Below are 14,304 nucleotides of genomic sequence, written 5' to 3'. Positions count from 1 at the left end.
GGATTGTTTTCCCAGACAAAGCCAGCCTTTTCCCTTTCCCTTTGGCCACTCCGCCCCCTTCCTCCTCTTCCGATTGCAGAATGGTCCAGGTCCAGATGATGCCCTGGGTTTAGAAGCGAAGGAGGGAAGGAAAGAATGGAAATACCTCCTCCCTTCCATACTTTCATCCAGAACTTTCCAGGGCCTGCAACAATGGATTTCATACTTAAAAGTAATGGAAAATCTACAGCGACTGCACTGCTACCAAAGCATGCATCTGTGTCACATACACCGACAGCCAATCGCTGGGCATAAAACATTTTATTTACAGCATTGTCATTTTTTAATCAAAACCCCAAGATTAAAAACAGGATAAAATCTAGGCCCCATGCTAAAAAAGCATCAGTCACACTTTCTTCCCATTGAAAAGTGGGAAACAGAAAGCCTGTGTGTCCATACATTGATATGCTTGCGTTTCAGGTTACACAAGATCTGATAGTGATGCCGCTCTGTCCTTTGGTCCAAGGCATGAGCAATGCATTTCGTTGCAGCACAGAGCTAGCCTCAAATCTGTGCCACAGGACTCAAAATGAGAAGCCCACCCCAGGACGCTCTCACGAAGGCAGCCAAGGGCTCCTCTGCAGCAACCAGGTCACATTCTCCAGCAAGTAGACCATGTTGTAGTGCTGGGCAATGCTCCGGAAGACTTTCAGCTGGTCCAGGAAGGTCTGGGGAGGAGGAAGAGAAGGGCAAACAAACAACGTGACACTGAGAGCTGGGAAGAAAGGAGGGGAGGGTGGATCTCATCTGAAGGAGGAACAAAGGCAGGAAAGAAAAAATCGAGGCAGATATAGGCTAGTTGAGACCTGGCTTGAAAATGTGAAGAAAGGATCTAAGGGTTTGAAGTGGATCACAAGCAGAACACGAGTCAAGAGTGATGTGGCAGCAAAAAAGGCCAATGCAATTCTAAGGCAGAGAAAAAGCTAATACATAGATCAGGGGTCCTCAAACTTTTTAAACGGAGGGTCAGCTCACAGTCCCTCAAACTGTTGGAGGGCCAGCTTATAATTTGAAAAACACATGAATGAATTCCTATGCACACTGCACATATCTTATTTGTAGTGCAAAAAAAAAAAAACCACTTAAAAACAATGCAATAATTAAAATGAAGAACAATTTTAACAGATATAAACCTATTAGTATTTCAATGGGAAGTGTGGGTCTGCTTTTGGATGATGAAATAGGGTTGTTGTTGTTGTGTGCTTTCAAGCCGTTTCAGACTTAGGTTGACCCTGAACAAGGGCTGGGTAAATGACCTTGGAGGGCTGCATCTGGTCCCCGGGCCTTAATTCGAGGACCCCTGACATAGATAAAGGATGGGCGAGGCTTGGCTTGAAAACAGTCCATGGGAAAGGGATCAAGGCATCTTAAGAGACCAAAAGCTGAATGTGAGCCAACAGTGTGATGCGGCATCTAGAAAGGTCAATGCAATTCTAAGCTGCATGAATTGGAGGGCAGTATCCAGATCGAGGGAAGTCATGTTCCCACTCTATTCTCCTTTGGCCAGATCTGACCTGGAATAATACTGTGCCCAGATCAAGAAAGATATTGACAATCTGGACTCTCCATCTTTAGGAGGGTCTTGAAGCAGAGGTTGAGTGAGCACCTTTCGGGAGTGAATTTCTCTTTGGCAGAGGCAGGATTAAATGGTCCTTTCCAATGTTATGATTCTATGAAAGAGAATGTCCCTTCCTTGGGCTAGAAAGGAGGCTTCAGCAAGGGAATATTGGGTGCGCATGTACCTTGGTTGGCAAGAGGAGGTCGAAGTCTCCGGCACAGCTGCAGTAGAGGCGCATGTGACTGTCCTTGACGCCTTTGCACTTCAGACACACCTGGGACAAAAGGGAAGTTGGGGATCAGACTTTGGGCTCTCTGGGGACTCCAGGCATTGTCCCCACCCCCCACTCTTCCTTGAGTCCAAGAGGACTAGGAAATGCCATCCTGCCTTACCAGATCTTGGAGGGTGAAGGCCATCAGCTTCTTTTGCAAGGCTTCTGCCAGGGCAATTTCAATGGCATCCGAGTCATACGGCGCTTGGCAACTGGGGCAGGCCCAACTGGGCAGTACTGAACCGTCCTGGAGGAAAAGAGGCAGAAAGAGGCCCCATTAAGTCCGAATCACAGTTAAAAGGGACCCAAAAGCAGGTGAGCAATGAAGTGTCACCTCCAGGTGAGACAGAACTGCAACTCAGCCCTAGCTGCCCAAGCCAATGGTGAGGCAGGCTGGCAGTTGCACTATAACACAATGTGGACCCAATTCTGTGACATGGCTTAAGGAAGTTCCCTTTCAAAACAGTATTATTTATCCACAGCAGGACCTAACATTAACAGTTCTGGCCCAACTTACCTGTCCGAACGCATCATCCCTTATGAACCTGCTAGGACTTTAAGATTGTCCGGGGAGGCCCTGCTCTCGATCTTGCCTGCATCACAAACACGTTTGGTGTGGCAAGAGACAGGGCCTTCTCAGTGGTGGCACCTCAGCTACGGAACGCCCTTCCCGGGGGCATTAGATCGGCCCCCTGCCCCTTAACATTTCGGAAAAGAGTCAAGACTTGGTTGTTTGAACAAGTGTTTGAAAATGCAAGCTAAATGACATAGAAATTGGAATGACTGGACGAGACTGGAGAACGTTTTTATTAGGAGACGTAATTGATGTATGTTTTTAATACTATTGTTATGGTTTTATATTATGTGTTCATGCTTTTAAATGTTTTATGGTGTATTGGGCATCGAATTGTTGCCTCTGGAAACCGCTCTGATTCGCCTGAGGGCTGAGAAAGGTATAAAAATACAGTAAATAAATAAAGATGGGTTGCTTACCTGTAACCGTGTTTCCTCTAGTGGTACCTGTAAAATCCACACATATGGGTTTTCTGTGCCTGCGCAGACAGTTTCGGAACCTTCTGGAATCTTAAAGGATAGTTTTTGGTGGTGGCAACGCCCATTCTCCTGATAGTATAAATAGCCAGTAGGCGGGGCTGCCGATCCAGTTCCTTAGCCGCAGAATAGCAGCCCAGGATACCGGAGCATGATGCCCAGCGGGGAGGATGGGCGGGTTGTGTGGATTTCACCAGTACTACTAGAGGAAACATGGTTACAGGTAAGCAACCCATCTTTCCTCTGCGTGGTCCTGTGAAATGCACACGTATTGGTGACTAGCAAGGTACTAACCTTGGAGGTGGGCGTCATGCCACATACAAAAACAGCACTGCTCTCCCGAAGGCAGTGTCTCTCTTGGATAGGGCATCCACCTTGTAATGGCTGACAAAGGTGGAAGGGGTTGCCCAGGTGGCCGCACGACAATGTCTTCCAGAGGCACTCCTTTTAGGAACGCCCGTGATGTGGCCAAGGATCTAGTGGAGTGAGCCTTCAGTACAGGTGCGGGATCACACCCTGACAGCTGGTATGCAAGTTGGATGGTAGCGACAATCCATGAAGACAGCCTCTGAGGGGTCACAGGCATACCGAGTACATCATTCCTGTACTTGAGAAAGAGCCACAGAGATTTTTTGTGTGGCTGGGTCCGGTCGACATAGAAGGCAAGTGCCCTCCTGACATCTAATGTATGTAATGACTGTTCAAGTGGAGTTGATGGATTTTGGAAAAATGCTGGTAGAATAATGTCCTGGGAGAGGAGGAAGCTCGTGACCACCTTCGGCAGAAAGGAAATGTTTGGTCGAAGAACTGCTTTGTCTGAATGGAACCACAGGTAAGGTGTGTCAGCTCTAAGAGCATAGAACTCACTTGCCCTCCTTGCAGAAGTTATGGCAATGAGGAATGCCGTCTTCCATGACAGGTGTTGAAGATCAGTCAATGCTAAAGGCTCGAACAGCAGTTTAGAAAGCTGTGACAAGACCAGTGCCAAACTCCACGCAGGTACTGGGGAGTGAATTGGGTTATACATGTTATTATGCCCCTTCAGGAATAATTTAATGAGTGGCTGCGCAAAACAAGAGGGTAGGCCTGACTTGTGTCGGTACCATGAGATGGCCGTGAGATAACATTTTATAGATGAAATGGAGAGGCCTCTATTAGAGATGTGCATAAGAAAGTCCAAAATTACTGGGACAGGGGCTGAGGATGGTTCCGCCCCCTTCTGCTTTGCAAAGGAAGTGAAGCGCTGCCATTTGTATGTGTAGGATTTCTTTATGGACGCTTTGTGAGCAGCTTCCAGCACTGATCTCACTGAGTGGGAGAGTTTTGTGTAGATCGAATCCTCCAAGCTGTCAAGCACAAGGTACGGGCATCGGGATGACAAACTTGACCGTTCTAAGTCGTGAGAATATCCAGCGTGAACAGGAGTCGTTGAAACTCGTTGCAAGAGGTGTGGATTAGTGGGCCAAACCATGGCTGTCGTGGCCACCATGGGGTCAGAAGGATGTAGTCTGATTTGTCTGCCAGCAACTTCAACAGGACCCTCGGGATCAGGAGGAGAGGTGGGAAGGCATACATCAGAACCAGTGCCAAGGTGTATGCGTTGCCCAGGCAGCCTGGTGGATGGCCCCTTGAATGCCGTGCCCAGAATTGGGCACACTGTGTTTTGTGGCGTTGCGAACAAGTCTATAGTTGGAGTTCCCCATAGCTCGAATATGTGAAGTAGGGTTTCTGGGTTCACTTGCCACTCATGGCACAAGTTCAATGACCTGCTCAGGGTGTCCACCAGTGGATTCTTTTCGCCTGGCACATGAAAAGTGAGAAGATGAATCCCACGCGGGATGCACCAGTCTCAGATGTGCAGAGTGAGGTGAATCAGTTTGCGGGATCACGTCCCACCCTGTTTGTTGATGTAAAACTTGGTTGTAGTGTTGTCTGTCAGGAGACGGACTACGTGGCCAGATAAAGGGAGCTAGAACACCCTGAGCGCCTTCTGGACAGCCAGCATATCCAGGTAATTGATGTGATGTTGGGATTCCATTGAAGACCACTGACCTTCTATCGTCAGGTTGTCGAGGTGGGCTCCCCAGCCGGACAAGGAGGCATTCATAGTGAGTGTCTTGGTTGGCTGTTGTTGACAAAATGGCATCCTTTTCTGGACATTGCGTCTGTGCGTCCACCAGGAGCATGATGCTAGGACGTGAGGAGAGACTGTCAGGAGCTTCCTTGGTGAGTCTCTTAATACGTCGAACACTTGAAGAAACCACATTTGCAGAGGACACATTCAAAGTCTTGCAAAAGGTGATTGAAGCAAAGTAGCCTAGAGCAGACTATTTGCCTGGTGCAAATGTGAGGGCGTGTTCGGATGACTTGGATGAGGGAACTTAGGGTTCTGAAGCGGTCCTCTGTGAGGAAGGCTCTCTCCTGGAGTCAATGATGGCACCAATAAACTTGATGGATTGGGTAGGCTCCAAATGGGATTTGTCCCAATTTACTACTAGTCCAAGATCCTGAAGAAGATACAAGGTAATGTTGATGTCAGTCATTAGTCTTTGTCAAGAGCTAGATAAAATCAACCAGTTGTCAATGTAAGGGTAAATAACAATGCCAACTTGGCGGAGATGCGCAGCAACAGCTCCCATTCATTTTGTAAAAACTCTGGGCACAGTACACAGCCCAAAAGGAAGAACGTTGAAACAGTAGCAGTGGTGTCCAACCTGGAAACTGAGGAACCTGCGATGAGACCGTCTTATTCCGATGTGGAAGTAGGCATCTTTAAGGTCCACTGTGGCAAACCAAGCCCCTCTGCCAATTAGGGCTAAAACCATCATTAGTGTGACCATACAAAACCTATGGGGTTTGATATACAAGTTCAGGCCCCATAGATCTAAGATGGGTCGTAGGCCCCCACCTCTCTTGGGGACCAGGAAATACCTGGAGAAGAATCATTGGTGGATGTCCCCGGACTTCAGTCGGCATATGGCCCCTTTTTGAAGAAGAGCTTGAATCTCTTTGATGAGTGGAGTGGAAGTATGGGTTACCTTCTGGTTTCCTACTGGGTAAACTCAATAGCGTATCCTCTCCACAGTGTCGAGGACCCACCTGTCCATGATTATCCGGCGCAAAGCATTGATATAAGGCGCGAGATGGTCCGTGAAGGTAGGTTGTAGTAAGAGAACATCACAGGACGGGGAAATGATACAGTTGGGGTAATCAACTGGGACAGGTTGGAAAGTATCAAAACTTGGGGAAGAACAAACTCTGTTAGATCATCGTACAGAGCTAAACCCGACGCCTAGAGGCATGGGGTTGTCTGCCCCTACCTTGTTGGCGGCTCCTGGCCAGAGCTAGACCTAGTCTTCTAGTGGAGGACAGTTGGGTAGTCGGTCTTGCCCTTGGCGCTGTCGAGGTTGGGCTAGGATGTCTCCAATAGAAAGGAGAGAAGGTTGACCAACATTGCCTAGGCTGGTTAGAAAACAGCAATGGGAGGCCAAACCTGTGGGCCGTCTGACACATCTTGTGCATACGCTCCAGGTCAGCATTGGTATCAGGATTATTCAGCCCCACCTCATGCATTGGTAAGTCCTCGATGGTTGCTCGTGCAGACTGGTAGAGGCCTGAAGAGCATAACCATGCATTACGGCGCAAGGCTACTGCGGCAGCAAAGAGCTTGCCTGATGTATCTGCGGTACGTTTAGCCAGATCCTTTTGTAGGCCCGCTAACTGCATTGCTTCTTGTTTATAGGTCTTAGCAAGTCTGAGCTCTTCAGGAGGAAGGTGGTCGAGGAGTGGAGCAATTTTGTTCCAGATGAAACAGTAGTAAGCTCCCATGGAGGCACCATAGTGCACCATCCTTGCAAAAAGCCCTGCGGCAGTGTAAATCTTATGCCCCATGACATCCAGCTTCCTGCCCTCCTTGTCTGCTGGGGTGTTGTGAGAACACTATGACGGACATGATTGGGAGACATCAACGTCCACTGGGTTTGACTTAGGATGTTTGCTTAGCCACTCTGCTGAAGTCATGTCTAACTGGTAAAGATTTTCCACCTTCCTGGCGGTAGGCGGACTGAAGAGGGAGCCATGCCAGGTACCTTAATTAGTTGAAGCAAATAAGGTAAAAGAGGCCACCGTTGGTGGTTGCTGCTGATCATGGGGAAAAATGGGATCATCCATAGGTATCGCTACTTGTGGGGTTTGAAGTTTCAATGCCTTTGCCAAACGGTTGATGAGAGAGGAAAAGGTCCTCAACTCCTCAGGTGAGGTGGGGTCATCTTCAGCTGTCCCCTCAGGGAGGGGAGCTAGCCTCGGTACCGAGAGTGATGGTTTCAGCCACTTGGGGTGGTAATGAGCCCTGCTGGAGAGGTGTTGTCTCTGGTGGAGGCTCCGTCTCTTGAACAGCCATAGTTGAGGGCTGTGTCAGGGCAGAAGGGGCAGGGTGCAGCTGAGGCACCGATGAAGAGGCCCCTGAGTGAACTGGTGCTTCTCGAGGGGGAGGAGCACTTCAGTAGTGGTAAGGGGACTGTGGGCCCCAGCCTGGGTGGTGGTGGTAGTAGTATGGACTATAATAGCCTCTAGAGGAATGACCCTTTCCAGGGTAGTAGTAAGGGGGTGGTGAGCTAAGGGAATAGAACGCCTCGTTCGCACAGCTTCCCAAGCAGCTGTATCTCCGAGAACAGCTCCATGAGGCGGGGCTCCAGGAGCGCTGCCTTGGGCTACGTGAGGCATGGTGCCTCCCACGAGAACGGCGATGGTGCGGCCTCCGGGATCGGGAGCGCCCCCCGAGATGGTGGTCTGGGGTTCCTGGGTTCAAGCCGCACCTCAGAGTTTGCGCCCGCAGGCAACTCAGGGAACGGGGGGTTGTTGGCCCCTCTGAGCAGCGAAACCTCCCTTTCTAGGGAAGGGATAGGTGAAGTAGGCTGCTGCGTGTCTCCGGTTGGCTGGGGAACAGTTGAGGCCATAAAGTGGATCTCTGGAGTGAGAGAGCCCGTCCCCACTGGCTCAAGCTGAGTTAGGGGAAGATATTGTTCCTCAGAGTCTCGACCCTATGAGGCATTATTAGAGGAGGTAGTCGGGAGGGGGGAAGAAGCGCCCCGTTCGATCAGCACAAGTGAGCTCTCCGTTTTGTCTTTTCCCACTTTTTTAGCGCGCTGAGCGGCTTTAGCGGTGGAGGTGGCACTCTGGATTTTTTAGATTTGGCAGTCTTGGCCATTGGAGCCGTGCCATGTGCTCCCGTCTCCAGAGCCGAAGGTAAGTCGGGCCCCGAGGGACTAGGGGCAGTTGCAGTAGAAGGATGCTCTTTTAGCAACCTTGGGTGGTGGTGGCAGGAGGGCCTGCTGGTAGAGCAGGGTTTTAAGGAGTATTTGCCTATGTTTACGGGCCTGGGGGGTGAAGGATTGGCAAATGGAACATGAATGTATCGCATGGCTCTCCCCCAGGCATAACAGGCAAACGGGATGGGCTTCCGTGTCTGGATATTTCCCCCCGCATTGGGAGCACTTCTTAAATACGGCCACCATTTTGGGTAGAAGAGAGGGGAAGGTAGATACAGGCCTGAGAGTACTCAAAACGGCCCGTAGTCAGCCGGTGGGAGCGAACAAAGTCCAAATCAGTAGGCAAAGAGTAGTCGAAATCCAGTCAGAGGTCAAAAACAGTAATTAAAGCAAGAACAAAACTAGTCACTGACAGAGAGAAGTTCCCTAACTGCTGCTACTGCGGCAGAAAGAAACAATGGATTGGCAGCCTTGCCTACTGGCTATTTATACTATCGGGGAGAATGGGCGGTGCGACTGCCAAAAAGTATCCTTTAAGATTCCAGAAGGTTCCGAAACTGTCTGCGCAGGCACAGAAAATCCATATGTGTGCATTTCACAGGACCACATTGAGAAAATAAATTAACAACCAGCAAGGAAAAGAAATCAAACAAAAGAACCACCACCAAGACAAAAGGTCCCAGTGGTGGGGAATAATATGCTAATAAGTCCAATCAGTTATGTTTTTAGAGTGTCCTGCTTTCCCAAAACACAACTCAATCTCATTTGGAAGTAGGGAGAAAGACATTGCTCATAGAGAATAAGAAAACCGCCTTATGTCTAAGGATAGCAGTAGCTACCTGAGAGAAGACCGGGTCCTTGCAGAGGTCCAGGTCCCTGCAGAAGTTGCAGCCCTTGCAGATCATCTCCGGCAATATGTAGGAGCAGCAGGGGTCTTGGAATTGGGCCTCTTCAGAGAACTCCCCCACCTCCACCAGCCGAAGCAGGTCCCGCTTCAGCTTGCTCACCTGGTTGGTGACGTTGGCATCCAGCGACAAGACCTGGCGGGGCACAGAGAGAAGGTTGCAGAAGGAGCCTCCTTTAGAAGAAGGGCCCCACCCAGAGACCAGAACTCACCTCGCAGACAGACTTCACAAACTCCAGGGCCGGGTTGTTGAGCACTAGGTAGGAGCCAGGCAAGGACGGGAACATGGCGGATGGCTCTGTGGTGCGCCGCGAGCCGCTCACTTTCTTCTGGATCTTCTGGGTGATGGTGAAGAAGCTCTGGGTGAGTTCGTTGGCGACGTAGTCCTGGGAGAAGGCAATAGTGCCTGCAGGCGGAAGGTCAGGAAAGAGAGGAAGGAAAAAAGAGGTCAACCAATGCATCACTTACTTTGAGAAAGGGCTCGGCACACTTCCCTTTAGACCAGTGTTTCTCAATCTGGGGGTCAGGACCCCTGGAGGGGTCGCAAGGGGGCTTCAGGGGGGTCACATCAAGACCATCAGAAAACATATATTTCTTTTTTTTAAAAAATTCACAAATTTTATTTGTTTGTTAACTGAATATTTATTCCCGAGCCACCAGTTTCTGCTTTTTCAGTTTCTTTTGAGATATCTTCTGAGCAACTTCCTCTTCCAGCTTCGGAACAATCTGTTCCTTCTCCGTCAAGATCATCTCAATGTGGCAGGGAGAACTCATGTAGGGATTGATGCAACCATGAGCCCTGTATGTCCGCCTGCGCATTTTGGGAGCTTTGTTAACCTGAATGTGTTCAATAACCAGAGAATCTACATCCGGACCCTTGAGTTCAGCATTGCTCTGCATTTTTGAGCATGTGCAGGAGGAACTCTGCACTCTTTTTAGGCCAGCGCCCCTGTGCCCAGCCCCACTGCTTGGCCTGGGGACATCTGCCAACCCCACCACTGTAACGACAGAAGGGAACACACTGCTTCTTCACAGTCACATCCTTCAAATACCCTTGATAGCCTGAGCAGTCTCGCGCGTGTTCTTGAACTGAACATGAAGGCTGGAACCCCTTGATTTGCATGATTTTGTGGGATTTTCTGGATCGCGTGAGTAGCGTACCATTTTTGAAGCCTACCTTTGGCCTCCCACTAGCACTACTGAAAACATATATTTCTGATGGTCTCAGGAATCCGTTTGGCAGAGAAGGCTGATGATCTCTCCACCTATCCTTCTCTTCCTTTTTGGAAACAGATGGCAAATGCTCCCACCAAAAGCCCTCCGTTGTGATTGGCTGGACTCCGCCACGAGGAGGGCTCTTTATGAGACTCCAAGTAGGGAGGGGAGGGCAGGTGTACTCAGCACATGTGCAGGTGAGGGAAAGCGTGCGAGAACTGGAGAGAGGTTCGTACCAGCGAGTCCCTCCATGGCATGAGGGTTCTGTGTAGGAAGTTTGGCCCAATTCTATCGTTGGTGGGGTTAAGAACCTACTTTTGATTGTAGGAGAACTATAAATCCCAGCAACTGCAACTCCCGAATGTCAAGGTCTATTTCCCCCAAACTCCATCAATGTTCACATTTGGGCATATTGAGTATTTGTGTAAATTTTGACTCCACAGTGCTCTCTGGATATAGGTGAACTACAACTCCAAAACTCAAGGTCAATGCCTACCAAACCCTTCCAGTATTTTCTGTTGGTGATGGGAGTTCTGTGTGCCAAGTTTGGTTCAATTCCATCGTTGGTGGAGTTCAAAATGCTCTTTGATTGTAGGTGAACTATAAATCCTAGCAACTACAACTCCCAAATGACAAAATCAATCCCCCCCAATCCCACCAGTACTCGTATAGGGCATCTGTGCCAAATGTGGTCCAGTGAATGAAAATATGTCCTGCATATCAGATATTTACATGACAATTCCTAAAAGTAGCAACAAAAATGTTATGGTTGGGGGTCACCACAACACAAGGAACTGTATTAAAGGATCGTGGCATTAGGAAGGTAGAGAAACTGGTTACCTGTAACCATGGTTCTTCGAGTGGTCATCAGTAGAATCCACACTGAAGGTACTCTGATGCCTGAGGGCAGCAGCTCCGGAAAGGTCTAGAAATAATTAACTTGAGTATGGCCCCCGCCCTTCTACTCCCAGTCACATGCCCAGCCTCAGTTCCCTGCCACAGAAGTGGCAGAGACGACGGCATGAGCGATGTGGGGAGGACGGGCAGGGATGTGTGGATTCCACAGATGACCACTTGAAGAACCATGGTTACAGGTAAGCAACCACAGTTTGAATCTTGTGGTCTCTGTGGAATGCACACTGAAGGTAGATTAAAAAGCCACTTACTGAGGAAGGTGGGCGTCATGCCAGTCGGGAAGAGGACCGCTCTCCCAAACGCTGCCTGGCGCATCGATAGAAGGTCGATCTTGTAGTGCTGGACGAACCAGCAGGGACGACCATGTGGCAGCCTTGCAGATATCGGCTGGGAGGACGCCCCGGGTGAAAGCGGTAGAGGTCACGACAGCCCGGGTGGAATGGGCCTTGAGGCCTTCCGGAGCAGCCTTGCATGCCAGGTGGTAGGAGAGGCGGATGGCTGCGAGGACCCACTCCGCCAGTCGTTGTGAGGACACCGGGGTCCCCCTGGTGTCAGGTCTGTACTGGAGGAAGAGGCAAGGCGATTTTCTGAAGGGTATGGTGCGGTCGAGGTAATAGAGCATCGCCCTGTGGACATTGAGGAGATGGAGTGCACGCTTGAGAGGAGAGGAGGGGTTCTGGAAGAACGCCGGGAGGATGATGTCCTTCACAGAGTGGAATGGAGAGGCCACCTCTAGTACGAAGATGTCCGTCTGGAGGACCACCTTGTCTTTGTGGAACCAGGCGTAGGGCTCATTGGCATGGAGGACATCTAGTTCACTCACCCGGCGAGCCGTGGTGATGGCGAGAAGGAACACCATCTTCCAGGAGAGATGCAAGAGGTCGGCAGAGGAAAGTGGCTTGAAGGGAGGCTTCATAAGGGAAGAAAGGACAAGGCAGAGGTCCCACGCAGGGGGAGGAAGGATCTGGGGGGGGGGGGGGGGGGAGACGTTCTTGTAGCCCTGGAGGAAGAGTTGCACCAACGGGTCCTGGAAGGGGGAAGGGAGGCCGTGGTGTTTCCTATACACCGCAACGGCTGCCAGGTAGCACTTGAGGGAGGAGAGGGAGAGGCCCCTGTGTGCCAGGGAGGTGAGAAAGTCGAGGAGGATGTGTGCGGGGGTCTTCAGAGGGTCCGCCTGGCAGGTCCGGGTAAAGGTGAAGAACAGCGCCCACTTGTGGGCATAAGACCGCTGGGTGGAAGGCCTGTGGGCCGCGGCTAGAATGTCATGAACGGTGGCGGAGAACATCGCGGTTGGATCCTCCAGGCAGTTAGGTCGAGCCAGTGGATGTCCGGGCGGTCGGTGGCCGGTCGACATGTGGGTCAGGAGGGGGAACCATGGCTGGCGGGGCCATCATGGCGTGACTACCATGGTGTCCGCCGCATTGTGGTAAAGCTTGGAGACCACTTTCGAGAGTAGAGGGATGGGAGGGAAGATGTAGAGACGGGGCCCTGTCCATTGAAAGAGGATTGGTTAATGAACACTGGAATGGATCAATGAATGACGAATTTGGATCATGTTTTTGATGATGAGACGATAGTGAATGGCTACTGTAGTAATCGTTAATTGTTTATTGTTATTAATTGTGTAATGGATTAGGCTGTTAACTGTTTTTATATTGTACATTGAATTTCTGCTGTCTCTTATTGTTGTGAACCGCTGTGAGTCGCCTTCGGGCTGAGAACAGCGGTATATAAGCAAAGTAAATAAATAAATAAATAAATAGGAAGGCGTTGCCCAAGAAGCCGGTAGGAGTCGGTGTTGCCCCCCAGGAGCAGAAGAGGTCGCATTTCGTGTTGTCCGCAGTGGCGAAGAGGTCTATTGTCAGAACCCCCCAGAGGCAAAACAAGTCCCCGGCGACATCCAGGTGAAGGGACCATTCGTGTCCCGGCGACATGGACCTGCTGAGGTTGGCTTGGTCATTGGACTGACCCGGGACGTGGACGGTTATGATGTTGATGCCCCTGGCAATGCACCAATGCCATATGGTGAGGGTGAGCGCGAGGAGGGAACGGGAGCGAATGCCCCCTTGCTTGTTCACACACCACACAACAGTGGTGTTGTCAGTGCACACCTGCACGGTGCGGCCCGCGAGGAGGTCCTGGAACGTCTGGAGGGACCGGAAGAGGGTGAGCATCTCTAGGCGGTTGATGTGGTAGTGGCGCTCTTCTGGTACCAGACGCCCTGCGTCGAGTGGCAGCCGGTGTGCGCCCCCCATTTGACTGCCCCCAGGGTGTTCACGAAGTGCATGGCCGCTGTGGCTGCCGATCACGGAGAGATACCTATGGTGAGAGGGGGAGATCACAATGTGGAAATAGGCGTCCCGGAGGTCAATCGTGGCAAACCACACCCCTGAGGGGAGATGAGGGAGGATGGTGGGGAGTGTTATCATTCAAAAAGTGGAGGAATAAACGTAAGTGTTAAAGGCGCGGAGGTCGAGGATGGCCCACCCCTTCTTAGCGAACAGAAAATAATGGGAAAAAGGGCTGACAAAGTGTTGGGGTGTAGCGGGACGATCGCTCTCTTCAGTAATAAAGAGGATACCTCCTCCCATAAGCCTTAGGAAGGGTGGGTCGGTTTCACCACACCTGTAGGGGCTAAAGAAGTCAATGGAGTAGCCATGTCGGACCACCTCCAAGACCCACTTATGAGTGGTAATGGCCTGCCAGGCCGGGAAAAAGGGTGCTAACCGCGACCCAAACTGAAATTGTACCCCAGGCATGAGTTGGTGCTGCTCAAGGTCCTCAAAATCCAACATAAATGGTAGGGCATCTCTGTGCCTCAAGGGGGAAGGAGGGACAGGTGAGGGTGAAGGGGGTGGAGTGGCGCTAAAAGCGGCGGCGGCCCCTCCCCTGAAAACAAGGTTTGGCCTGAGCAGAAGGGCTAGCTGCCTGTTGTTGCCTGGGAGTTTGGGTGAGGGAGGCCTGAGAGAAGGACCTGTTGCCCGACTGGTAGGGTCTTCGGGTGAAAGTAGTCGAAGCAGAACACCGACCTGGGTGGCGAGCAGATCTCTGGGTTGTGTAACCAAACTTGTGGGCCGCCTGACGG

At 50.7% G+C, this 14,304-nt stretch overlaps 1 protein-coding gene across 1 annotated transcript in view; it reads right to left on the bottom strand.

The window, feature by feature from the left end:
- Positions 1 to 281: 281 nt before the first annotated feature.
- The window catches only part of POLE (DNA polymerase epsilon, catalytic subunit), a 78,735-nt gene continuing 64,712 nt past the window's right edge, over positions 282 to 14,304 (bottom strand). The window contains exons 45-49 of the mRNA XM_060785344.2: positions 9,302 to 9,495; positions 9,025 to 9,225; positions 1,990 to 2,115; positions 1,782 to 1,871; positions 282 to 707 (exon numbers count right to left, since the gene is read on the bottom strand). Of these exons, the coding sequence (XP_060641327.2) occupies positions 594 to 707; positions 1,782 to 1,871; positions 1,990 to 2,115; positions 9,025 to 9,225; positions 9,302 to 9,495 (725 nt within the window). The 3' untranslated portion in view covers positions 282 to 593. The remainder of the gene's footprint in view (positions 708 to 1,781; positions 1,872 to 1,989; positions 2,116 to 9,024; positions 9,226 to 9,301; positions 9,496 to 14,304) is intronic.

This window comes from Anolis sagrei, chromosome X, assembly GCF_037176765.1.
Source record: "Anolis sagrei isolate rAnoSag1 chromosome X, rAnoSag1.mat, whole genome shotgun sequence".
NCBI classification, from domain to species: domain Eukaryota; kingdom Metazoa; phylum Chordata; class Lepidosauria; order Squamata; family Dactyloidae; genus Anolis; species Anolis sagrei.
This window is presented reverse-complemented; position numbering and strand designations above follow the sequence as displayed.